This window comes from Hippopotamus amphibius, chromosome 11, assembly GCF_030028045.1.
Source record: "Hippopotamus amphibius kiboko isolate mHipAmp2 chromosome 11, mHipAmp2.hap2, whole genome shotgun sequence".
Taxonomy (NCBI): Eukaryota; Metazoa; Chordata; class Mammalia; order Artiodactyla; family Hippopotamidae; genus Hippopotamus; species Hippopotamus amphibius.
The window spans coordinates 32,184,917-32,209,802 of NC_080196.1; the positions used below are offsets into that span (position 1 = coordinate 32,184,917).

The window sequence follows — 24,886 nt, forward strand, 5'->3', positions numbered from 1 at the left end:
AATTAACAAATGGACCTCATGTGCATTTTTAGTTCTCTGTTCTTATTCACTATTTTTAAAGTCCTTTTTAATTCCTCCAGCCCTATTGTGTGTCGCTAGATGTAGTTAATAATCCTGCCCCTGTGACCATCTCATTTTTGGCATGTGTCACATTCTCATGTACTTTCCCCCATTTCCTTTGTGGTTGGATAGGAGGTGGACATGTACTTACATGACAAGAATCCATCCATCGTTTCTCCTACTCTGTTCACATTCGCATCATCCGTCCTTTTTTCTTGTGCACAAGCCCACGTCCACGGGGCTCTCTTCCTCTGCTAACAGGTCTAAAAAGTCCCAAACCCACCTGTTTGTATCTAATCCATAGATCATATGCGGCCTCCTGGCTTTTCCTTCCCATTTTTGCATATTCCTTTTTAACACATCTAACACAGGCTGCCTGTACCACACATTTCTGTACTAAGTGATGTGTTTTCCAATTTGGATGGTTTTGGTCTTTCAAGGCTTCCTTGAAATTCCTTTGCCTCCTCCCCGCTCAAGTCTGGCTTTCTCTCTAATTTCCATCTCTGTATGCTTAGGTCTTGGGGGCTTTCTTTCTATTTTAAAATGTATACTCCATTTGTCCCAGAACGGCTTTATAGCCACTCACAGGGGCACGTAAAGCACTGCAAAGCAACATACCCTAGAAAGAGGTGAGAAAGAAAAACAAGGGAAGGTCATAAAACAAACTCAGGGTGAGCAAGACAGGAAAGGCAGCTCCCAGAGCCCTGGTGCTGGACGTGGATGGCAGACCCCAAGACCCTGGTCAAGAGCAAACCCACCTCCCGGGAGAATGACAAGTATTCTTGACTGGGGCTTGAGTCATTGCCATAGAAGAGCTGTTATTGTCCTTTTCTTTGTCCGTTCCCTCCTGTGACTCCCTTTCCTGTTCTCTTGGAGTCAAGGCGGGCTGACTTCATGCCAGTGTGACTTCTCCGTCTTCACCCCACCTTTTGGCTGCACCCCTCCCTGCCCATCTCATCTTCGGCCCTCGCTGCACCTGACATCCATTTTCTTCTATTCCTCGTCATCTCCTCCAGAACACCCACGAGACCTCCCCGAAGTCTCAGGCCCATGTCACCAACTTTCCTGCTCCTCTCCGTTATTTCCAGTACTCGGAGCAGCCTACCTATGCCTCTCTCTCTCTGTCTCTGTCTCTCTTTGTGTCTCTCTCTCTCTTTTGTAATCTCCTTCATAGATAGAGTCTTTTGTTTGTTTGTTTTTCTTTTATTTTGAAGTGTTTTTTTTTTTTTTTTTGATGTGGACCGATTTTAAAGTCTTCATTGGATTTGTTACAATATTGCTTCTGTTTTCTGTTTTGGGTTTTTGGCACCAGGCATGTGGGATCTTAGCTCCATGACCAGGGATCAAACCCGCACCCCCTGCACTGGAAGGCGAAGTCTTAACCCCCATAGACACATTCTTAAATCCACACTCTGTGTCTCCATTTGTCCAGTTTCCATGCAACCCAATCAAGCATGGCCTACACCAGCCTTCATAAATGTCATCAGTGGTGCACGTGGGGCTAGATCCAACAGGCATTTAATTAATTAATTAATTATTTTTAGTATAGTTGGTTTACAATGTTGTATTAATTTCGTGTGCAGCAAAGTGATTCAGATATATATATATATACGTAGATAGATATATATATTCTTTTTCAGATTCTCTTCCATTATAGGTTATTACAAGATGTTGAATGTAGTTCTCTGTGCTCTACAGTAGGTCCTTGTTGGTTAACTATTTTATGTATAGTAATGTGTATCCGTTAATCCTGAGCTCCCGGTTTATCCCTCTCCCTCCTTTTTTTTTTAATTGAGGTATAATTGACACATGACCTTACATTAGTTTCAGGTGAGCAACATAATCATTCAGTATTTGTATGCATTGCAAAATGATCATCACTGTAAGTCTAGTTAATATCCACATTACAAAATTTTTTTCTTCTGATGAGAACTTTTAAGATTTACTCTTCCAGCAACTTTCAAATATGCAACACAGTATGTTATTAACTATAGTCACCATGTTATACATTACATTCCCAGGGCTTATTTATTTTATAACCAGAAGTTTATAGCTTTTGACCCCCTCCACTCATTTTGCTTGCTCCCCAGCCCCCTGCCTTAGGCAACCACCAGTCTGTTCTCTGTTATCCATGAGCTCTGTTGTTTTGTTTTTAGATTCCACATATAAGTGAGATCATACAGTATTTGTCTTTCTCTGACTCGTTTCACTTAGCATAATGCCCTCCATGTTGTTGCAAATAATAAGATTTCCTTCTTTTTATGGCTGAATAATATTCCTGTGTGTGTGTGTGTGTGTGTGTGTGTGTGTGTACACACACACATATATATCACATTTTCTTTATCCGTTCATCTATTGATGGATACCTAGCTTGTGTCCCTATCTTGGCTATCGTAAATCAGGCTGCAGCATACATGGGGGTGCAGATATCTTTTTGACTTAGTGTTTTTGTCTTCTTTGGATAAATACCCAGAAGCGGAATTGCTGGGTCATGCCTGTCTCTTTTTATCATAACACAGGCCCTGTGCTGTGTTTGCAAAGATGTGCCCCTTTCTACCTGTGGAAGACACTGGGCTATCCTAACATACTCCTGCTAAAATATTTGCCCTAATAAGATACTTCTAACTTCCTAAATAAAGTCCTATAGCCCCTTCCTTGGGCACCTATGATGTGCAGGCCCCAGTGCTATGTGTTTAGATCCCATGCTTGCACTGAGTGGTCTCTCTAGCTTTTGACCGCAGTGGCTATTTTTTCCAAACTGAAATATCAGCTATCTAACAAATTGCCTTCATTGAAAATAGTCAAATTACGAGAAATCGGTACTGTCCCAGAAAATCCAGGACATATGTCCCCAAATGAAAAGCACCTGGCTTTTTGGTCCCCAGTCCAAATCCACACCTGGCTGCCATTGCTGAGGGGCAAGGCAAGTGCATCACAGTTCCTGCCACCTCCTGGCCCCAGATCCTTGACCAGACAAATGAGTCTCCATTAGCTGTGAACTTCTCTGAGCAGTCGTGGTTCTGTTTCCAAATAAGGGTCCAAGTTTCCTCCCTTCCTCAGGCTTATATCGGCAGCTTCATTTCCTGGGACCTGGAAGCAGGTAGTGGGTGACCTGGGTTTATTCTGAGACAGTTGATAGTCCCAGCCGTGTATGCTGAAGAAGACCCTCAAGGTATCTAGAAACCACAGTGAGCTCATCTCATCACTGGGATGGTCATTCCCGCTGGGACGTGTGACTGAAGGCCTGCATCGTGGTCATCACGGCATCAATTACTCTCATCCTGCTTCTCTCTCCCCTAGCGTCTCCCAGAGCCCTCAGGAAAGGCAGCTTGAGCAAACCAGCCACAGATGGATTCCTTACTCCTTCCTTGTCTCCCTCCTGCATTCAGGCCCAGATCTTCAAATCGCTCCCGTCTTCTCTTCTAAGAGGTGCCCGCATCAATGGCCTATGCTCTGGGTGGATGCTGGTAGGAAAAGAATCTGTCCGTAGCACTGGCGATCTTTCTTCCCCTGCCAAGTTCTCCAAGGCTCGTGTCTGCATGAGCTCACCCCCCGCCCTTCCACCTCTTAGCCTGCCTGGCTCCATCAGACCAGCACAGCGACTCCTCGTGCAGCTGGCTCTGCTCCTGCTTATCCCCGCATCAGAGTGCCCACTCCCTAGCACATGCCCCTCACTCCCTTTTAATAAGATCTGTAAGACACCTTAAGTACATATATTAAACAAGACCATCCCCATTGGATGTATAGAAAATTGAGGATCACAGACTTTAGCTCAAAATTAAGCAGTTTACAATTAAATCTGTAGATGGGCTGCCAACTAAAGAAAAGAGGGTCACATCGATGGAAGGGTACAAAAAGAGGCTGGACCTTCAGAGGCTGGAAGTTTGCCTAAAAGTGGTCACCTATTATAAGATACTTATTTTCAGTACCACTGAGAAACAAAAAATGCCTTCAAGTAAACAAAAAATGTTTTCACTTAAACTCTAAGATTTTGGTGGTAAGACACAGTCTAGTTTCAAAGATGTCAGATGTGAGAAAATGTGCCTCTTAGTCTTGCTTAAATATGGAAGGCGATTCCCATAGCCCTTTTTAAATCTAACATTCTGTTACTTCCTAGAGGCAAACCGTGAAAGGTCATACCCTTCCTCCTGCTTGACCTTGAGCTACCCTGTTGGAAAGAAAGTGAATCGAGGTCAATATTGCTTCCAGATCCCTCTGGGATGGCTGTCCTAACCCCGTATCCCTCTGTCTCTCCTGCCTGGAAGAAAGTAGTGCTGATCTTTTAGCTCAGGGTTTGGCAAACTTTTAGACTTTTCAGGCTCTGCAGGGGGTCGCTACTGCTTAACTCTGATGCTAGAATAACAAAGTGGCCACAAACAATAAGTAAACAAATGGGCGTGGCCGTGCTCCAGTACAACTTCATTGGGCACTGAAATTTGAATTTCACATCAGTTTCAGGGGTCACAAAGTATTATTCTCTTTTGACTTTTTTTCAGCCATCCGAAAATGTAAAAACAACTCCTCGCTTCAGGGCAGTGCAAATATAGGCAGTAGGCTGGCTTTGGCCCTTGGACTATAACTTGCTGAGCTCTGTCTTAGGCAGTCCCTGGCTAAAATAGCAAATTCTCTTAACTTCTATACCTCTCAGCCTTCGCATCTCTAATGTAGAGATTTTAACAGTGTCCTTTTTTTGCGTTGTCATGTTAATTGAATGAATGAATGCATTAAAGCGCTTTGGACAGTAGGCACCAGTAGCCGGTGGCTCTTACTGCCTGTGCTGTTCATTTCACCAGTCCTTCTCCGGATTCCCCGGTACCCACGCTTTGCACTGGGCAACCCAGCTTTCCCGGTGATGGAGAAGTATGTGCTGCCCTCTTCTGGCAGGCGGAGAAATCAGTGCTCGGGACAGCACATCGTGTTTTAGTGTAAGGAGGCCTGTGGACTTTTAAGTATCTTCTGGGTTCGGGGACCTGGTTATGACTAAGCTTTAGTTGAGGGTTCCAGAAGAGGCCAGGTCTCCTTCGGGGGCTCAAAATCACCTTGCTTTATCTGTCCCCTGCACCCAGGGTGGGGCATGTGCCCCAGGCCCCATGGGTCCTCCAGAGGTCGCTGGCTGCCTGGTGATAAGCTGTCCTCCACCAGCTACTTTCTCCCTTGCCTCTCCCCACTCCACCACCTCCAGCCTATGCTTTTATGAACTTCCTTAGCCTAAAATAGGAAAGTGTTTGAAAGGAGTCAGAGCGGCCTGGGAGGGCTGTTAGCCCAGAACTAACAAGCCCCTTACTATCAAAGCCCCCTGTGCTTTCTCCAGCAGCCTCGTGAAAGCCAACTTCTGTAGGGGGTGGGGGTGGAGGGGGTGGTGGGAGGCGGGGCGGAGCGTTTTTCCAGATTCCCCAGGATGTGGCGAGCTGCTCAGAAGCCAGTGTGTGCATTTTCTATTCCGAGCCAGCCGTTTCCATCACAGGTCCTTCCTTCCTTCACCTCTTCCTCCCTCCTGCCCTCAACCCCAGGTCACGGTGGGCCCAGGCTGGAGGCCAGACCTTCCCAAGGGGATGGGCTCGACTCCGGCGCCCCCCCCCCCCCCACCCCCCGCCATTCAACCTCATGCCTGGAGGTGAAAGCTAAGGCAATATGTAAAAAAGGAGAAGAAACATGCATTGTAATCGCCCTGCTCAGAGACACAGCTCGTGCGGTGGCTTGGGCTTCCAGATCTATTCTATAGGAAACCCTGACGTGTTCTTTTGGAGAAAGATAACTGTGTCCAGCTTGGGACAACGGGTTCCCTGGAGGAAGGCCGGAGCCCAGGCTGTTATCACGAGGGTTGCTCCGGGGTGGTCCCTGGACCACCACAGTATGAAGGATAATGAGGGGACTGTCTTCCCACTTCCTCGCAAAGCAGCCACTGCTGTCTCATTTCAAAAACGCCTCTCGTCATAAAGGAACCCTTCAGGCTGCCTGCCTTGGCCACCCTTGCGTGCATAGGGCCAACTTGGGGTATTTTGTTTGTTTGTTTGTTGGGTTAGCCTTTTGCTTTGATAAACAGTCTTACCAGGAAAAACAACCTCAGGTCGGTGGGACCCACCTCCAAGGTGAGGAGTGCCCTGCAGAGATGCTCGGCTGTCTTCTCACCCACGGAGGGTCCTTGAGGCTAAGAGCTGGAGGGGAGGGGAGGGGATGAACAGTTTCTTCTGGCACTTCCCGCGGTTGCCCACAGCATCCCTCCAGAGGGTCTTTGATTGGGCTCATGGTCGAGGCTGATGCTGGCCATGTCTAATTTCACAAATGTTGCTCCTGAAATGAATCCTTGGGCAGTCGTCAGGAAGGCAGTTGGTGGTGTCGGGCTGTTGAAGGGGGCAGGCCCGGGGTGGGGGGGGGGGGAGGGTCCTGCGTGGGTGGGCGCCTTCATTAGCGGAGAGAGCCGTGTTAGCTGTGTGGGCTCCCGGCAGCAGAGCTGAGACCACCAACACCATTCCATGTGCTGGAATTTCCCGCCGTCTGACCAGAACGAGCTTGCCTGGCCTGGCCTGGCCTCAGATCAAGGCCTGGGGAATAAAGGAACATTAAATGGCTAATTCGAACACAACGTCAGTGCTCTTTCACCTCCGGCGACCATTACTTTATCCTGTGCAGCGGACACCTCTTGTGCAGCCTGCACGTGGGAGTTCAGTCTCTCCCTCTTTCTCTCTCCCCTCCGTGTAGATATACACACACATATACAGCTTGTGTGTGTTCTGATAGTTCTATGCAGAGGTCATTACATAGGTCCTTAAATAAGCAGGGTCATAGATCAATGAGTCTGAAAAACTGTGTGCTTGCGTGTAAAGTTGTATTAGTGCCAGGACATGATGGGGGTCTCCCAGCTTTACCGTTAAGCCTCGTGGTGTTTAGACCACAGAAGTGTGTGTGTGGGGGGGTGTGGGTGTGGGTGTCTACCTTTCATTGTGCGAGTACCAGTCGGGAGGGTTGTAGTTGGTTTACATGGTGACTGCACTCCTAGTCCCTCATCCGTGATGAGAACATAGCTTTGAAGGAAAAGTGCCCCTCTTCTCTGTTGACTCTCGGTGGAGAATGGCTCTGGGGAAATGAGCGTGTAGAATGGGTTCCCCGTTTGTGGTGGAGCTGGGCCTTCTCACCAAAACTTCAAATTCACCGCCGTTACGAACCCTCCTTATCAAATCTGTCGCAGTCTTATCCAGGCGGGGTGGGCAACATTCTCTCCATTTCACGCAAGAAAAGCTGAAGTGTGGATAAACTGTCCGAAGACATGGTGGAGCCAGGCATGGACACAGGACAAACCAGGCATTTCTTCGCTTTTAAACGCTTTTGCTCCAAACCAGTAATACTGAAACAGAAGAATTGAAACTAAGGGTTAAATCCAGTCTGGTATTTATCAGCAGCTTAGAGAGGAGAATTTATTGAAAAACAAAATTGCTGCACAGAACCCAACCCACCTCCAGCCTATTGGTGAGTTGAGCCTGAGAAGCCTCAGCAACTAAAGAGGCACGTATGTTTAAGACTTAAGGGTCAAGTAGTACGTCACTTTGCCTCGTGAGCCAGACTGTTATCCAACTTGAATGTGTAGTTGAAACCCCTGGGGGTCTTCTGACAATGCAGATATTGATGCAGTGGGTCTAGGGCGAAGCCTGAGGGTTCTCAGGTAGTCCTAATGCTGCTGGTCCAGGAGGGAGCTTTGGGGAGTAGGGTCTAGGCAACGGTCTCCATGGAGACAAGCTGCCTCTGTCTCATTCATCATCAGCATCCCCAGAGCCCAGCTCAGCGTCTAGCCCAGAGCAGGTGCTTAAGAAACATTTGCTGAATGAGTGAACAAACCATATCGCAAACACTTTGAGACGCCCCAGCCCTGTCTGTTTATTTACTGAGAGAGGATGGAAGGACAGACCCTGCCCCACTCGTGTCAGCAGCAGTTCCTCCAGGCTGCTTCCTGCTCCAGCCCGTCCAACACTCACCTTGAAGGCTGTGTTACTGTACAGCCCCTTCCATTCTCTTGATTACCTCTGACACTTCCCAGTCTCCATTTAAATTTTATGATGCTCTATGGCTAGGACTGTCTCTCAGCTGAGAACATGTAATGCTTATGTAAACTCTGTTATATTAAATCCAGTCTCATGGTAGGAAAAAAAGAATAACCTCATTTAAAACCAATCAATAAAAGTGTAAATTTCTGAACAGTTCCCCTCACGAAGACTGTCAGTGTGGTGGTGGTGGTGGTGGTGTTGGCTTAAAAGGTATTTTTCTTGTCACTCTCATTTTTATAACTACATTCGAGGAACATTATATTTGGTGTTAAAGGTGAAACATCACCAGGAATCAGAAGGGTAAACACACAAGACTAAATTCTAGTGCTCTTCCAGCCAGAAGCCAGAGGTCAAGTTATTTTTCTAGGAACCCCTAGTCGAAGAAGCATTTAATAATCTGGATCATAGTAAGAAAAGTGTTTCTCTGTGCCCAGGTCCAGAACCCCTTCCATTCCTGAATGTTCCAGGGAAGAGGGTCCCACCCCTGATGTCTCCGGCCCCCCGCACCCAACTCTAACTCTGATGGTCACGTGCCCGTTGGCATTTGCATTGACAGTTACCCGTGTTTTGTTTCCATGGCGGCAACCTCAAAGCCAGCTTCCTCAACACTCTGCCTGGGTCTGGCCCTGGCCTCCGTACTGCCTGTGTCGCTTGGCAGAGGGGTGCAGATTGTTGGTGGCCTTTGCCTCTCATTTGGCTCTGATGACCCTGCAGGAGGGCATGCCAGGCCAAATAAATGGAATTCCTGCATCCACGCCCCAGAAACCAAGCGCTCTCAGCACACAAAGAAAGGAAGCAGCCTAGATTCTCTAAGGACAGGAGGACAGTTATATAATCATGGGAAGACATATGGAGTTACATTTTATGGCCTCTCATCTTTCCTCAGACCCCACTGAATAGCTCAGTCTTTCAACAAATATGTATTCAGTACCAGACACTGCCCAAGGTGCTCAAATAATAATGTAATAAAGAAATATTGGCAATATCTATGTGTATTGGCAAAGGTTACGTTTGGCTGCATATAATGGAAACCTGACCACAGAACCTAAAGCAAATATTTATTTCATTTTACTTAACAAAAAGCTATATAGCATTTTATCAATACTATGTGCCCTGCCCTGCTCTAAGCATTCGTTATAAATGTTTATTTCTTAATAGGAGTTTGCTTTTCTCACATCACAAGAAGTCTAGAGAAGAGAGAATTCCAGGCAGTTGTAGTTCCTCAAGAAGTCATGGATCCAGCTCCTTAGAGCACCTGATTCTCCATCTTGAGTGTGTGACTCCCATCCTCATGTCACAAGATAGTTGCTCCATTTCCAGACATTACATCTGAGTTCCAGGCACTGCCTGCTATGTCTTGTCTTTTCTTTCCCAGAAGTGTATCCATCAATTCCCACTTACGTATCATTGGCAAGAACTTGATCATTTGGCCTCCTCTAGTCTGGGAGTCTGGGAAAATAAGTATTTGTGACCCAGCATTTTGCTACTCTGAAAAAATTTGGGTTTTCTTGGTAACAAAGAAGGTAAGAGTGAATTCTTGTATATAATTCAATTTCAACTTAGTATGACTTAAAAAAAAAAACTGCGGTGAAAATATCTAAGCTAGCCATGCCAAAAAAAAGCATACTATTTCAAATTCTCCCTTGGGGTTGACCAAATCTGAATCATTACCCCACCTAGATTTTAGGAAACAGAAGTATAAAATTGCACACTTAATCTGCAATGCTCAATCTGCTTACCTCAAACTTTAGAAGATGCAAGACTTGTGTAGTAAAATCTGTTTAGTAAAAGTTATAACACCCAGTGGAGAGTTTCTCCCCCAAGAACATAATCCTTGGGGGTCGGAGCGCAAGAGCGGGCACCCATAGATCTGCTCTGAGCAAGGGAATGGGTGGGTGTAATTGTGGTCTATCTGGGAAATTCTGCAAAAGTGTCGGTCACCCCCAAGCCCCACTCATCTTAGCCTCTAAGTTTGCCTCATTGCATGACTGTTAGGAAGAAGACTCAGTCTGGTGGGACTGTGGTCACGGCGGCAGTCAGAGTGAAAGGACCAGCTGAACATGCAAAAAAAAGACTCTACTTAATTCATCCGGGGTGACTTCCTCGGGGCAGACGACCATTCAAGCACAATATTTATCAAGCGGTCCTTCTCCTCGCAACTCTAAGAATTTATTAGCTGTTTTGTAGCTTTGATCCTTACACATCAGCATCATCACACACCGCACATAAGGACCACGTGCTGCATGCCAGGTGCTGTCCCAAGCCCTCTGCAGGTGTTATTCACAGCCACCCTTTAAGGTGCTCTGTGCTATGATCTCTGTTTTGCAGATGAGGAAACTGAGACACCAGAGGTTAAGCTGGTATGTGGCAGAGCCAGGATCGCAACCCAGGCAGCTGGTCCCATGGTCTGTGCACTTGACCCTGGCTTGACAGTACTTAACAGCACTTGACAGTATACATCTAATACAATCCATTATTGAAAATGCACGTGGTACTGAGTTTTTGAACAAGAGTAGGCAGGTCATTTAGGAAGCTGGGATCAAATCAACTCATAAAACAACAAATACCGATTGAACAACTACCATGTATGTTTCGATACCCAACTATCCCATCTCCATCACTGGAGTCCTAGTTCGGCAATCCTTGGGGGACTAGGAGTCCCAAATCTGGCCCCTAGAGGGCATTCCATAGATACGTGTTTAGCAAATGAAAGAATGGGCCAACTGGAAAAGAATTGATAGTCACAAAATGACTGGAACCAGTAATCATTTAAATATAGAGTTGTGATGGCAGGGTGGCCATTTTTAGAGTTGTTAATAGCTCTTACATAAAAGACGTGGCCATCTGAGGATGAAACAAGACAGAATGTGGTTAAATCATTTCAGCCTGTTTGGAGGGGTTGAGAGTTGAGAAAGTCTCTAGGTCTAAACGCTGAAACAGATGACCGAGAAAGAATCTCCCTTGACCAACTCCTTCCAAATGCTTGAACATCAGCACTCCACCTAATGTATGGCCTGATACTTAAAAATAACCTGTTAGAAAGTCACTGTAGAAAATACTCCCAGTTTTCAGCCTGATTCAGTCCACTGCATAAACTACAAGCAGCATTAATAGCTTCAGTCAGCATTTATGTCGCTCTTCCTATTAGCACAATGGGTTTTACAACCATTTATGAGTTTCTGGAAAGCCTAATAGAAAACACACATATGTGTTCGCTGTGCAACTTGCAGAAGTTTTTGTTTTGTTTTTTTTTGCTGAAGGTGAGGCCAGAAGGGGGCACCACCTCCCCATCGCAAACGTCTGGGCCAGGCTCCGTAATGGGGACCACATTCCCTCCTGGCCCGCTTCAGCAAGTTTCTACCCTCCCTAGTGAGTTTCTGCAGTTTCCTCTTTGGCTGGCTCCGCTCAGTGTCTCTCTGTCTCTCTCTCTCCTCCTGTTCATAAATAAACATTTGGGGCGTTTACACGGTACAGACTGTGTCCACAAAAGGAAACCTACATGTGAAGAGCTAAGTGATAATCTTTCTCTTCAAATTTACTGTGGCCTTTAGGAGATTTAGCAAATTAGCTGAATCTGGAATTGTCTATGTGATCCATACCTCCCCTCGTACTTTGAAATCATAGCTTATGAAAGGCATGTTGGACTGTCCTAAATTCTTTACCACGCTGGTGTTTTAAACACAGCCGAATAATTGCCAAAGACTCGTCTTTCTTAAGGAAAAATATTTGTGGTGGTTTGCTGTCGTTGGGCAAATATAAAGTTGATTTGTGGAGCTGTGTACATAAGACGATTATTCACAGTGATCCCCTACCGGGCTTGAGGAGGAAGCTGTGAAGAGAATCTGTGTCTTCCTCAAGGAAGATCCTTTGAAATTCTTGGGAAATCTATCAGAGAGTGCCCCATTCACCCAGTGATTCCCTCCACCAAAGAGGAGGAGCATCCAGTGATGTCCTAGACCCCAGTCCACCGTCGTTGTGAGAGCTGAATCCTGCCTTGGGAGTAGAGAATTATTTACTGGCCTCTTACTGGAAGAACCATAGGAGTTTGCTATTTAAATTCCTTCTCATTCAAGGCCAAAATCCCTTCTAGAAAGGAGAAATAATACTCATGGCAGCAGGAGCTGCAGACTCTTCTCAAGTCCAGCTGACGCTGCAGAGGGAACGGTAGGGGGTCTGCTGGAGTTGCCATTGCTTTTCTGCTTTCTCATAAACCACTGTTTTTCCTCCTTTCCTGTTTCCACAAGTGCCTAGAAACAGGGGCCCAGGAACTGCTTCCCACATATGAGCCCGTCACAGACAGAGCTAATCTGACAGCACTCTCCTCTCTGTGAGGCCAAGTCCACCGTTCCTGGTCTGATGCCAGAGTGGACGTGAATTCTCCAAACTATCAGACCAAGAAAATTTGACCAAATAGCCCAGAGAGAACAATGCTAAGCCCAAAGAAATGACTCCTGGAGACTTGGGGTCCCGAGCCTGTTGGCGAATGTGGAAGTGGGCTTCGCCCTCTGAGCTCTCCTGATTCTCCTTGGACCTGGGAAGTTATGGGGTGATTGGATAAGCTTCACTTCAGACACCCAGCTACTACCTCGAGTTGATATCTTGCCCTTAATCTTTAACCCAATCTCTCCTTGCTCCATCCTCTCATAACCTTATGTTCTACTGCCATAATAATGTTAATAATTAGTATAATAACAGTGATGTCTCATTAAGTCCCACCGGACTCTACAGAACCAGTGGCAGGATTTAAACCCAGAGCTCCCGAACTCCGGAACGCTGGACCACCCTTCCGTGGTGCCTGTTATCATGAGCCCTCTCGGGGAGCCTGGTCCCAGGCTATCTGACATCCCCGAGCCAGGCTCTCTGTCCCTTCCCTGATGGTACCAGTGACATGCCAACATAGCCAGAGGACCCAGGCACAGCAGAGAAGGGTCCACCAAACTGGAAGGAAAGCCCTTCCCATCTGCTACAACTCTGCTGCCATTTCAGCCTTACTGGGTCTAAGGACCCAGCAGAGATACTGCTTTAAGGATACTGCTCTAAGGGACCGTGGGGATCAGCCACCCCTTACCTGCTCTGTTTTAGAAGGGTCGCTGTGGATCAGAGGGTGTGGCCCCAAGTTTCTGCCTGCTTTTTTTTTTTGGCTGCATTGGATCTGCTGCTTTCTCTAGTTGCAGTGAGCAGAGGCTACTCTTCCTTGTGGTACTCGGGCTTATTGCGGTGGCTTCTCTTGTTGCAGAGCACAGGCTCCAGGGCATGAGGGCTTCAGTAGATGTGGCACACAGATTCAGTAGTTGTGGCACACAGGCTTAGTTGCTCTGTGGCATGTGGGATCTTCCAGGGATCGAACCCGAGTCCCCTGCATTGGCAGGTGGATTCTTAACCACTGCGCCATCAGGGAAGACCCTCTACCTGCTTTATAATTTTCCCTCTGTGTGGTCATTCATACTTACGTAACCCAGATATAACTGGGCCATCTTACTCTCTTTGAGGACTTTTGCAACAGAGAAAAAGTACATGACTTTAACCCCCACATCTGGAAGACGGATGTGGATCTTTACAGAAGATGTTTTTAGTGGGAGGGAATTATACTGCCCATCACAAAACTGAAAGTCCGAAATATTCCCTTAGAACATCTTTGTCTCTCCTCAAAATTGTATTCTTTATGACAGCATCTATGTGTCTGCTCACCTGCCCACACCTCCTCGTCCCCCACCCCCCATACCTCTCCTGGGCCTTTCTGCTGCTCCGGCTCCCTCCTGTCTCCTGGATCTTCGGCCCTGGGCATCTCACGGAAGAACAATTTGACTTCTCTCAGTTTCTAAAGAAAACCTTCTTCCTCCAAAAGGTGAGGGAGAAGTGATAGTAAATGCCGACTGTTTGTTTTTTTGTTCTGATCACATTTTCATTCATGCTTAAAGCTATCAGATATCAACAAGGTGTGGCCATCCTTGTATTTTCCCTCCAAGAACATGTGATGGCCAAAAGCATCTCTGCTGTGGTCTCCCTCAAACCACAGCTGCATTGTTTTCTTTTTTGCATCCCCTATAGCGACATGGTCTGAAATGAGAAAGTGAAAAGTAAAAACTTCGTTCGGTCTTCCAGGTATTTCTCAATATCTAGATGTTTCTTCCTTCGTAGGTGAAATCCAAATGGATTTCTCTTTTCACCCAGATGTTTTGCTGTCACTCAGGCAAAGCATTGGCCCCAAGTATAGGCAGAGTTGGTATTGTTAATGAGGATGTAAAAGGTCCTGGTAGGCTCTCTCTTCGGAGAAAACTCCTTAACTCCTTCTAGACCCAATCAATGATTACTGCGAGCACCAAGGATTATAGTTAAAATCAAGCCGTTAATAGCACAGCACAAAGATGGTATCAACCAGCTGGAAGCTAGGACGTGAGGAATGGTATCCTGGCAGCCACACTCTTGTCAGAGGATAAGGGTGTGTGAGAAAGGTCTGCAGCGTGGAGGGAAGGTGGCAGGCTGGGTGGACCCCCAAGGAGCAGAGGGCCAGTCCTTGGCACCCAGATGTGGCCTTGCAGAGGAGAAGAAGTTTAAGTTTTGGAGTCCAACAGCCCCAATTTTAAATCCTTATTTTCCTTCTGACTCATATAATAGGACTACTGTTTTGAAAATATTTTTCTCCTTGCCTTCCTGAGTACATAATTCTAATCTGTCCTAGACCTCCATCAGCTCCGTGAAAGATGAGGGTTTGTATAGAAGGAATTCTAAGAAAGAAAAAAGAATTCAGTATTTAGCTTTTGATACTCAAAATAGCATTTTCAACAAGACAGTAGCCTTGCAAGCCAAGCTATTGTCTTAAAATGTTCTAAATGCCTTTTTCTCTCAATTTTAGCACATCAGGAACCAGGCCTGGAGGACTCAGCTCACAGGGAGGCTTGCTGCTCTGTGGTTGATGGAATCTCTGACATAGGAAACTGAAACAGGGATTTGGGGATGAAGGAGGAAAGAGAGGCAGGGAGACAAAGAACTAGAGATGTGTCTAGGGAGCCCCTGGAGTGCTTTGCTTGAGAATCCTTCCCAAGCAAAGTTTTGGACAGAGGCAAGCATCCCACCTCTGACCACCACCCAAGGGTCAACATCCCCACGGTTACCCTGGAAGGACGTGGAGGGTCAGCATCACTGAGAAGACACACAGCCCCTGTGGTAGCTTCCCCAAGCCTTCCACCCGACAGACCCCAGGACTCCCATCTCCCCAGTGCCAGGAGGTCCCAGGAGCCTCCTCCCCCACCCCCTCCCCACTTACTCAGGGGGAAGAGCAGGGGAGAGGGAAGCTGTCTGAGAAACTGAGCACTTTTATGCAAAAGAGACTGAGAATTCCCTAGAGGGACTATTTAGATTATTACATCAACTAGATTCTAATCCAGAATGGACTAAATTGAAGTTGTTTTCCCATGACCCACGGGTTGGGAGCTTGTCAGGAAGAGCAAAGCAGTTAAAAACCAAACAAGGTACATTTTTCATGGTACATCCCTTGGGCCGTTGGACCAGTCTGCTGGCACAAGCCTGGGTGCCCTGGGTGAGACTCAGGGTCAATGTCTTTATCTGTTCAATGGGGATGAATAATAACTCTCATCTCAGTAGCTTCGTTGTATATTTAGATGATCGGTGGCATAAACACTCCTGGTCCACTTCAGAACATCACTACGTGTATTTCTTGCTGGTGCTGGGGAACAGGATTCAAGCAGTGAAAGGAACACAGCAGGGCACAGGGTGCCTGCTCTGGGGGAGGCTCCCGGTGACCACTGTCCCCTCCTCCACAGACCCCCACCCAGGCTGTGGACCATGGTCAGAGGTGGACTCCTGGTTCTTATCTGTCTGCAAGGTCACGTGCCAGAGGAAAACCACATACGAGAAACTGAGAACCCAGCAACCTGGGCCCACAGGGCTGCTCCTGCCCTTTGAAAGGCCACCTGTGGCATCTGCTCGGCTCCAAGTGAATTTTGAGCCCCCAGGGGTCTGCACAGTCCTTTGCTCCTTGGTACCTCCGCTGCACAAAGCGTGCCAGCAAACCAGGGCTGAGACATGCTCGCAAGAGCTTGCTAGGGGCTGAGTCTTGGCTCCCTGGTCCCCATTCAGCCTCCATGCCCGGGTAAGGGTATATTATTTTCTTAGCTCAAATTGCCGTTTCCAAGTCATTATTTCTCTACAACGAGAAAACAATATTGGGTCTTATGTAATATCAACCTCAATGAATCTGGAAGTGATCATGGAATGGGTGGATTTTTTTTCCCTCCTTAAAAAAGAGAAAAATAAATTTGAGATTGTTTGCATATGGCTGAGGATATTTATGAACTATTCCCCTTGTTTCCTCATCACATATTTTACCCAGTGCGTTTGTGTGTGGTACGGAATAAATCTTTACGGGAAGGGCGGGGTGAAGAGGGGAAGAAAGCAGTTCAAGGACTGGGGATCCATGAAGTGCCTGGGACGTTAGTGGTCCCGGGTCTTGGGGTCCCCTGGCCTCAGGCTTGCTTGCTGTGGTCTGAGGGTCCACCCGCCACCCACCCCCCTCCGCCACATCCTGCTACTCCGAGGAAGTCTTTCGGAGGGAGGGTTTCAAATGCCAACACGGAAGGAATTAACATCTTCTTGTCGCTCTGGTTTCTTTCACATCCCCTTCACTCTCACCAGAGCAGAAATTTTAACAGCAATGGTTTCACGATCTGGGTACCGTCAGCCAAAAGAGATCATTAAATGCTACGGATGCCAGATTAAGCTGGGGTCAGAGGAATGAATGAGTTGGCAGGTGGGGGGCGGGAGGGAGAACTGGCAGAGAATGTATTGGTGCTGGCTTTTGTCATTCGATAACACAGCAATGTGTTAGCACACAGGCACGTAGAGTCTATCTCCCTCCGGCCCTGCCTCTCAACACAGCTTGTCACCAAGAAGATCCTGAGGGAGGGTAAGGGACAGGGCTGCGGCTGGACATTCAATCAGTAAGAGAAGCCAGGCTGCAGGCTGTTCATTTCCTCCTCAAGGGACTGGGCTTCAGAATTGGAGCTTATAATCTCTCGTGCTCTGCTGTACCTTGGATTTTTGAGGAACAGACTGACCAAGAGTGAGGCGAGGGACAGAGAGCAGGATGACTGCCACGTTTGGTAACGCAATGGCAGTAACTGTCATTAATTGATGTTTTCCTGAGTAGGAGCCAGGCACTTTCCCTGCACTGGCTGAGTTAATCCTCCCCATGGCCTTATAAGAGTTAGGGATCTTTAATCCCGTAGTTGAGATGAGAAAAGCAATGCTCAGAGAGGTTGAGGAACTTGCCCAAGGTCACGCTTAGTAAGTGCCAGGATCAGGGACATTTCCAGGATTTGTGGAGTCGGAAGCCAATGCAATAAGTAGGGAATTTGAAAAGTCAAGTTCAAGGCCTTGGAGTGTAAGCCTCAGCAGCATCACAGTAAATTCACCCTGGGTGGGGTCAGAATTTAAACCCAGGGTTAGCCCTTTCCTGCTGCCTCGTCTCCTCTTCTGTCTACTGTGATTATCACCAACTCTGGCCTTCACATTCCCGATCAAAAATGCACAAACACGAGTGATGCATCTGACACTCGAACGATGTCCTCAGAAATCCTGACTTGGTATGTTACATGGTGAGCCGTCGTTGTGACATAAGGCAATGACCCTGCCCATTGCCAGACTTTACCCTTCCACCTCAAGAGGTCGCTGGAGAGAAAGTTGAAATTTCTCCAGAACTATCCTCCCAAGGAGCTTCAGTTGATGTTCTAGGCCTCTCTTACCAAATTTCATGATGTTTCCAAGACTGGGCACTCGGGCAGTAACCTTCTCAGGAGTTAGAACCTGCAATGTCTCATATCCCCTCAATGTCTCTTTCCCTCGGATGATATCAGCTCATCAAATTTCAACAAGCATTCTATCTGATTTTTCCTTTCTCTGTTAGAATCAAGATTTTGTCATTGTTTCCATAACCGAAAGGGTTATCTATTGGGATTTGTAAGAGCAAACAGACTCAATATAAATCACAACCGTTTGGGTGGGGGTGGGGCGGGGTGCTAGGAAGTATTGTTGAGGACCCACCCTCTGCTGGTGCTCTTGAGTAGGCTTGCAGTCCCCGCTCAGTCTAGACAGTTACTAAGGGGAATACAGGCATTTTTCCCAGCCTTGCTCACTCTGTGCTCCCAAGCTAGAAACACAAAGCAGATGATGAAGTCCAAGTTCAAATGCCACACCAGGGAGAAGGAAGTGTTGAGAAATCACATCCAACCTCCAGCCTGTTTTCAAACATTGCAGTAAGCATTCAGTTGATGTGTCTTGGGCTGGTGTCATTTCATTGTTTCACACAAAGGCTTTTTTGTGAAAAGACAAACATGGGTTATGTGAGGAGGGGCTCACAGAAGGCACATTTGGGAAAAATCTGAAAAGGAGCACAGTCCTCTGGGCTCTTCCTCTAGAGGCAACTCCCTCCTTTTATCTGCTGGAATTAACATCCGGGCCAGTTCTCAGCATTCCCACCATCTCAGTGTCATGCTGTAAACCAGAGTCTGCAAATAACAGCCACTGGGGCTGAGGCTGATGACACAGGTGCACTGGCCAGTGACCCGGCCAGCCATCTCCTGCAGCCTTGTCCTCAGAACTCAGGTGGACGGCTTCTAGGTTAGGGTCCTCTGACTGGAGTGGTCTGTGGGATTCTGGGTGGAATGACTCTGAGTGGTAGTGATTTCTTACAGTTGCTCTTTTGAGTATTTTGTTCTGTTCTTGTATGTAAGTGAACTATTAGATAGATAATCGCTGGGACAAGACTGGAAAAGTCTTCTGCCACGTTATCTTCCCTTGGATTTTCGCTCTTTGAGCTGTATCCACGACAGGTTTCCATGCAGCTGGGGTTGCACATTTCTGGTGGAACCAGCTAGCTGGTGCACTGGCCATTCTATTTTGGACCTCTCTGATTTTTAGAACAACCCCTCTGGATTAAACTCAAGGATGCCTCATTGATACCCATTGGTTCTCTGGAGGCAACCTTGGACATGGGTGCTCACTGTCCTATGTCATGTCTTCCTGGAAGTCTTGATACCTCTCCTTCTCAGGTTGGGTTAGCCATAGCTAAGGCTTCCAACAAATTTGGTGCCTATCTCCATCCTAAGAAGTCTACACAGTTGTTATTTACTTATTTAATCGTTCTTTCTTTCTACAAAGTTATTATGTGGGTTAATTGTGAAATATTGGCAAAATTTAGATAAGCCAAATAAGGAAATGAGAACTGACCGTTATTATTGCATCTGTTGGAGATGAGTACCGTAAAAGCTTTGATAGATATCCTGATGGTTGTATTTCTGTATTTATATGATCTTTACAAAAAAAGGATTAGGGAGTGTTTATTGTTTGGTTAAGGTTTGCTTTTTCAGGCTGTTTAATGCTCTTCTACAGCATCATGTTAATGGCTGTGGGGTACTCTGTAGTGTAGGGAGAGCTGGTATGATGAAGGGGACAGGGTTCTGGATCAGCTCCTTTACTCTGAAGACCCCATGGCTGTATCCAGCGGCAAGAAGGTTAACTAAAGATACTTCTTTTCGCACCAGCCCTTGAGCGAGGCCTGACCAAGGCACTGAAGAAACTGGATGACTACCTGAACACCCCTCTCCCGGAGGAGATTGATGCCAACACTCTCGGGGACGATGACAAGGGCTCCCGGCGCAAGTTCCTGGATGGAGACGAGCTGACCCTGGCCGACTGCAACCTGTTGCCCAAGCTCCATGTGGTCAAGGTAAGAGTGCTCTACCCACAGGTGCTCCCCAGATCCATCGCTGTCAAAGGCCCGGGTCACCTGTTGGGGTGAGATGAGGACAGTGCCGCCTGCTCCTGGAGAGTCAGAGCTCGGAAGTCACAGGAACAGGGACCCCAAGTCAGCCTCCACTGCATGCTTGCTGTGTAGCCTCTCTGAACTCCAGTTTGCATCTGTAACACAGACATATACTGCTTAACTAGGGCTGTTGGGAGACTAAATGCAGCCTGAAAGTGCCTGCCATATTGTAAGGGCTCAACAGACAATAGCTGCTATTATTGTCCTATTGTACATAGTTATATATAGTCCTGTCACTCCAAAGACCTCTTCCTTACCTCTTCCTCCTAGGTTTTCACTGGCCACCCCACCCCATCTCTATTAAGCGTGTCCTCATATGCATATTTTCTTCACGGGAACACCCACCTTCCTATTCCCTGCAGCCACGCTCTGGGGCAAGCGGGCATCTTCCTCCTTTACCAGTCGCAGAGCTGGAGGCTGCAAGAAGTGACAGCATTTTCTTGCTCCTATTGCACTTATCAATCATGGTTGACATGCAGCGTAACCCTTTCCTATACCAGCCTTAGTATCTGAGAGTTGGAAAGAAGGGCAGAATTCTGAGGTCACCCCAATCTGCTACCCCAAAGTGGGCCCCTTTCTGTGTGTCTGTGACAGGCTTCTCTGCAGCTGTGACTGCATGTTTCCAATGACGAAGAGCCCTCTGCCTACTGAGCCAGCCCTACCATTGTGGACGGTTCTGGCTTTTCTTATTTTTAATAATGAAATGGTTTTATTCATTTATTTTTATTTTTAAAAAATTTATTTATTTATTTATTTATTTATTTATTTATTTATTTATTGGCTGTGTTGGGTCTTCATTACTGCACACGGGCTTTCTATAGTTGAGGCGAGCGGGGGCTACTCTTTGTTGCGATGCGCGGGATCCTCCTTTCGGTGGCTTCTCTGGTTGTGGAGCACAGGCTCTAGGCACGTGGGCTTCAGTAGTTATGGCACACGGGCTCAATAGTTGTGGTGCATGGGCTTAGTTGCTCCAAGGTATGTGGGATCTTCCCGGACCAGGGCTTAAACCCGTGTCCCCTGCACTGGCAGGTGGTTTCTTAACCACTGTGCCACCAGGGAAGTCCTCTGGGTGGTTCTGGTTATTAAACCATCCTTCCTTATGTGGAGCCCAGATGTGCCTCCCTGCTCACTTGGTTCTCTGGAGCAACAGGAAACGGGGCTGCTCTCTTCACCTCATTTGAAGACGGCAGTTGTGTCCCTCACATTTCTCTAACAGTTCTCACATCCCTTTTCTCATTTTTGTTTTTTTAACCATTTTGCTTGTTTGTTTGTTTGGTTTGGTTTTTAAATAACCTTTCTTGGAGTGTAATTGATTTACAATGTTGTGTTAGTTTCAGGTGTTTGGCAAAGTGATTCAGTTATATATGTATTCTTTTTCAGATTCTTTCCCATTATAGGTTATTACAAGATATTGAGTATAGTTCCTTGTGCTATACAGTAGGTCCTTGTTGTTTATTTTATATATAGTAGTGTGTACCTATTTAGCCCAAACTCTTAATTTATCTCGACCCCCTTGACCTCCTACTATCCTCTTGGGTAACCATAAGTTTGTTTTCTATCACATCCTTTTCTAACCCTCACCAGCCCAGAGAAAAATACAGTGGGATCGTAGAATTAAGCTTTTCTCTACTTTTACACATGTTAATAGCTTATTGTCTCAGGACTTCCCTGGTGGTGCAGTGCTTAAGAATTCGCCTGCCAATCCAGGGGACACGGGTTCGATCCCTGGCCTGGGAAGATCCCGCATGCTTTGGAGCAACTAAGCCCGTGCTCCACAACTACTGAGCCTGTGCTCTAGAGCCCACGAGCCACAACTACTGAAGCCCGTGTGCCTAGAGCCTGTGCTCCACAACAAGAGAAGCCATCACAACGAGAAGCCCGTGCACCATAACGAAGAGTAGCCCCAGCTCGCTGCAACTAGAGAAAGCCTGCAGGCAGCAACGAAGACCCAACACAGCCAATAAAAATAAATTTAAAAAAATATCTTATTGTCTCAGTCAGACAAAAAGCTCTATGAGAACAGGTCTTCTCCAAGCATGATGGTGGGTACATGGTGGTCCTTTAATAAATACTCATTGACTGACCACATGATCACTTAGCTTGTAATCCCCAGTTTCTTTCCACCCATCACTGAGAAGAATCAGATGCAATCATGTATTAGCTGGATATCTGCCTGTTGTTTTTCTGCTGATGGCCTGGGCTGGAAATCAGAGCCCTCCAATCAGAACACACGCCAGCTTGAGTTGAAACGTTAGCTGCGCGTGCACTTGTGCTCCCGCCGGGTGCGGCGGAGCTGGGGGCTAGGAAGGAATCACGCTTGCCAGGGCTGAGGGGCAGAGCAAATGCAATCTATTCACACGAAGACAACATGGATTCCGGCCAAGCCGATGGTCACTGGTAGGTCCAGCCAAGCTATATATCTTTGAAGTCATTAATTACTGCACGCCCCACCCCACCTCCCAAACATCCTTTATTCTCTTTTCCTGAGGACCAAGTGGCACCATTAGGGGCAACGTGATTCTATCAGTCACACTGTCAGAGGGAGGTAATGGAAAGAACTCTGTTCCAGAAGTCCGAGACCCAAGTTCTGGTCCTGTGGACGCCACCAACTAGCAGCAGGAGCTGGGGCAGGTCATTTACTCTTTTGGGGAATCATTTTTCTCGTGCCTAAGAGAAGAGGTGTGGATTACATTCCTTCTCGCCTCTTCCCCTCTCTTCCTTCCCTCCTTCTCTCACTCACACGTGGGTTGACCACCCACTCAAGAATCGTGTGTCCAACCAGGAGGACAAATGGACCTCCCAGGCCCCGTGCTTCATCCTCTGGTGTCTCCAGTTCCATCTAGTCCTCGACTCCAGTTACGCCCCTGTCCTGGGATGCAGTTCAGTGCGTCGTTCACCCGGAGGAGCTGGGGATCGGAGGGAGGATGGCCCGTGAGGGGACCAACGCTGGGCCTCGCCTCCCGTCTCCTTGGATTTCTGCTGATCCAGCTTATCAGATCCCAGAGCCCTGGCAAACCTCTGAAGTGCAGAAAGCCCGAAGAGGGAGCCAAGTCAGACCTCCAGTTCGGCTTCAGATGCCAAGACTTAATCTGGGCTGGGGGAGCTGTTTTCACATGAAAGCAAATTCAGTACATGAGCATGGAGGGTCCTGTGGATGTCAGAGCCTCTCCTGTGCGCATCCTCTCTCTCTCCCTTTCATGGCTCTCCTTCACTTTATCTGCACCCGTGGAGGCTGCGTTGCTCTGGCCCCGCCGCTCGCTGACAGCCTGGTTTGAACTTTCACTGTCTGGCTGCCTTCTATTCTCAGCTCCCCACACAAGCCAATGTGCAAGGAAAGAACCACCTCTGGCCAACCTCAGGGCGCTCGGATTCGGGCAGGGAGGGGCATGCGGGACTCTTGTTGCCTCCCCCAGGACCCTCGCTCTCTGGGCCCTCGCCTAGCACAGGGACCTGTTCAGCCCCTGAAGCAAACAGGAAGGGAGCTATATAAACACAAATATATATTCGTAAATCGTGTCTCTGCTGTTTCCAAGCCCATATTATATCCTTTACAAACTTGAAAATAAATTCTAGCACTGAGAGACGTGAGGCTATAGATTGGTTTATAATTTTGAAGAATATTTTTTGATTGATGCCTTGACCTTACTGTGGGCCTTTTTCTTTCTGTTTTTTTTTTCCATTTTTTGAATTGAAGCATAGTTCATGTACAGTATTATATAAGTTACAGGTGTACAACATAGTGATTCATAACTTTTAAAGGCTATACTTCATTTATATATATTATAAAACACTGGCTCTATTCCCTGTATGTACAGTACATCCTTGTAGTTTATTTTATAAGTAGTTTGTACCTCTTAAACCCCTACACCTATTTTGCTCCTCCCCTCTGGTAACCACTAGTCTGTTCTCTACATCTATGAATCTGTTTCTGTTTTGTTATATTCACTAGTTTGTTTTCTTTTTTAGATTCCACATATAAATGATGACATACGTTATTTGTCTCTCTCTGTCTGACTTATTCCACTTAGCATAATGCCTTCCAAGTCCATCAGTGTTGTTGCAAATGGCAGAATTTCATTCTTTTTTTTATGACTGAGTAGTAGTCCATTGTATATATGTACCACACCTTCTTCATCCATTCATTTGTTGATGGGCACTTGGGTTGCTTCCGTGTCTTGGCTATTGTAAATAGTACTGCTGTGAACATTGGGATGTGTATATCTTTTCAAAATAATGTTCTTATTCTTTTAGGGTATATATTCAGGAGTGGAATTACTGGATCATATGGTAGTTCTATTTTTAGTTTTTTGAGAAATCTTCATACTGTTTTCCACAGTGGCTGCATCATTCTGTGGGCCTTTTTCATTCACTCTGGCAATTTCCAGCTGCTTCCCTTGATGGAGCCTCCACCCTGCCTGGATTTGCTCGTTACCCAAGACAGCCTCTTCTAAAGGTTCCTGGGCAAACCTAAGGGGCTGTCATCTTGCAATGATCAGTGTTCTCTGTTGAAGGACCCTTATTCCATCACCTGTGTTATTGGCTACAATCACGTTGGAAAGATATTGCCAGGTGGCTTCTGTAGTGACCACCCCAAATCAGTTATTTTTTAAAATTTATTTAGTTATTTAATTTATTTATTGGCTGCGTTGGGTCTTTGTTGCTGCACACGGGCTTTTTCTAGTTCCTGCGAGCAGGGGCTACTCTTCATTATGGTGCACAGGCTCCTCATTGTAGTAGCTTCTCTTGTTTTGGAGCATGGGCTCTAGGCACATGGGCTTCAATAGTTGCAGCACATGGGCTCAATAGTTGTGGCTCATGGGCTCTAGAGCACAGGCTCAATAGTTGTGGCGCTCAGGCTTAGTTGCTCCATGGCATGTGGAATCTTCCCAGGGCAGGGCTCGAACACATGTCCCCTGCATTGGCAGGCAGATTCTTTACCACTGTGCCACCT

General features: G+C 46.8%; 1 protein-coding gene across 2 annotated transcripts in view; it reads left to right on the forward strand.

Moving 5' to 3' along the window:
- The window catches only part of CLIC5 (chloride intracellular channel 5), a 170,289-nt gene that overhangs the window by 132,477 nt on the left and 12,926 nt on the right, over positions 1-24,886 (forward strand). For both annotated transcript variants that reach the window (XM_057699401.1, XM_057699402.1), the window contains exon 5: positions 19,655-19,839. In XM_057699401.1, the coding sequence (XP_057555384.1) occupies positions 19,655-19,839 (185 nt within the window). The remainder of the gene's footprint in view (positions 1-19,654; positions 19,840-24,886) is intronic.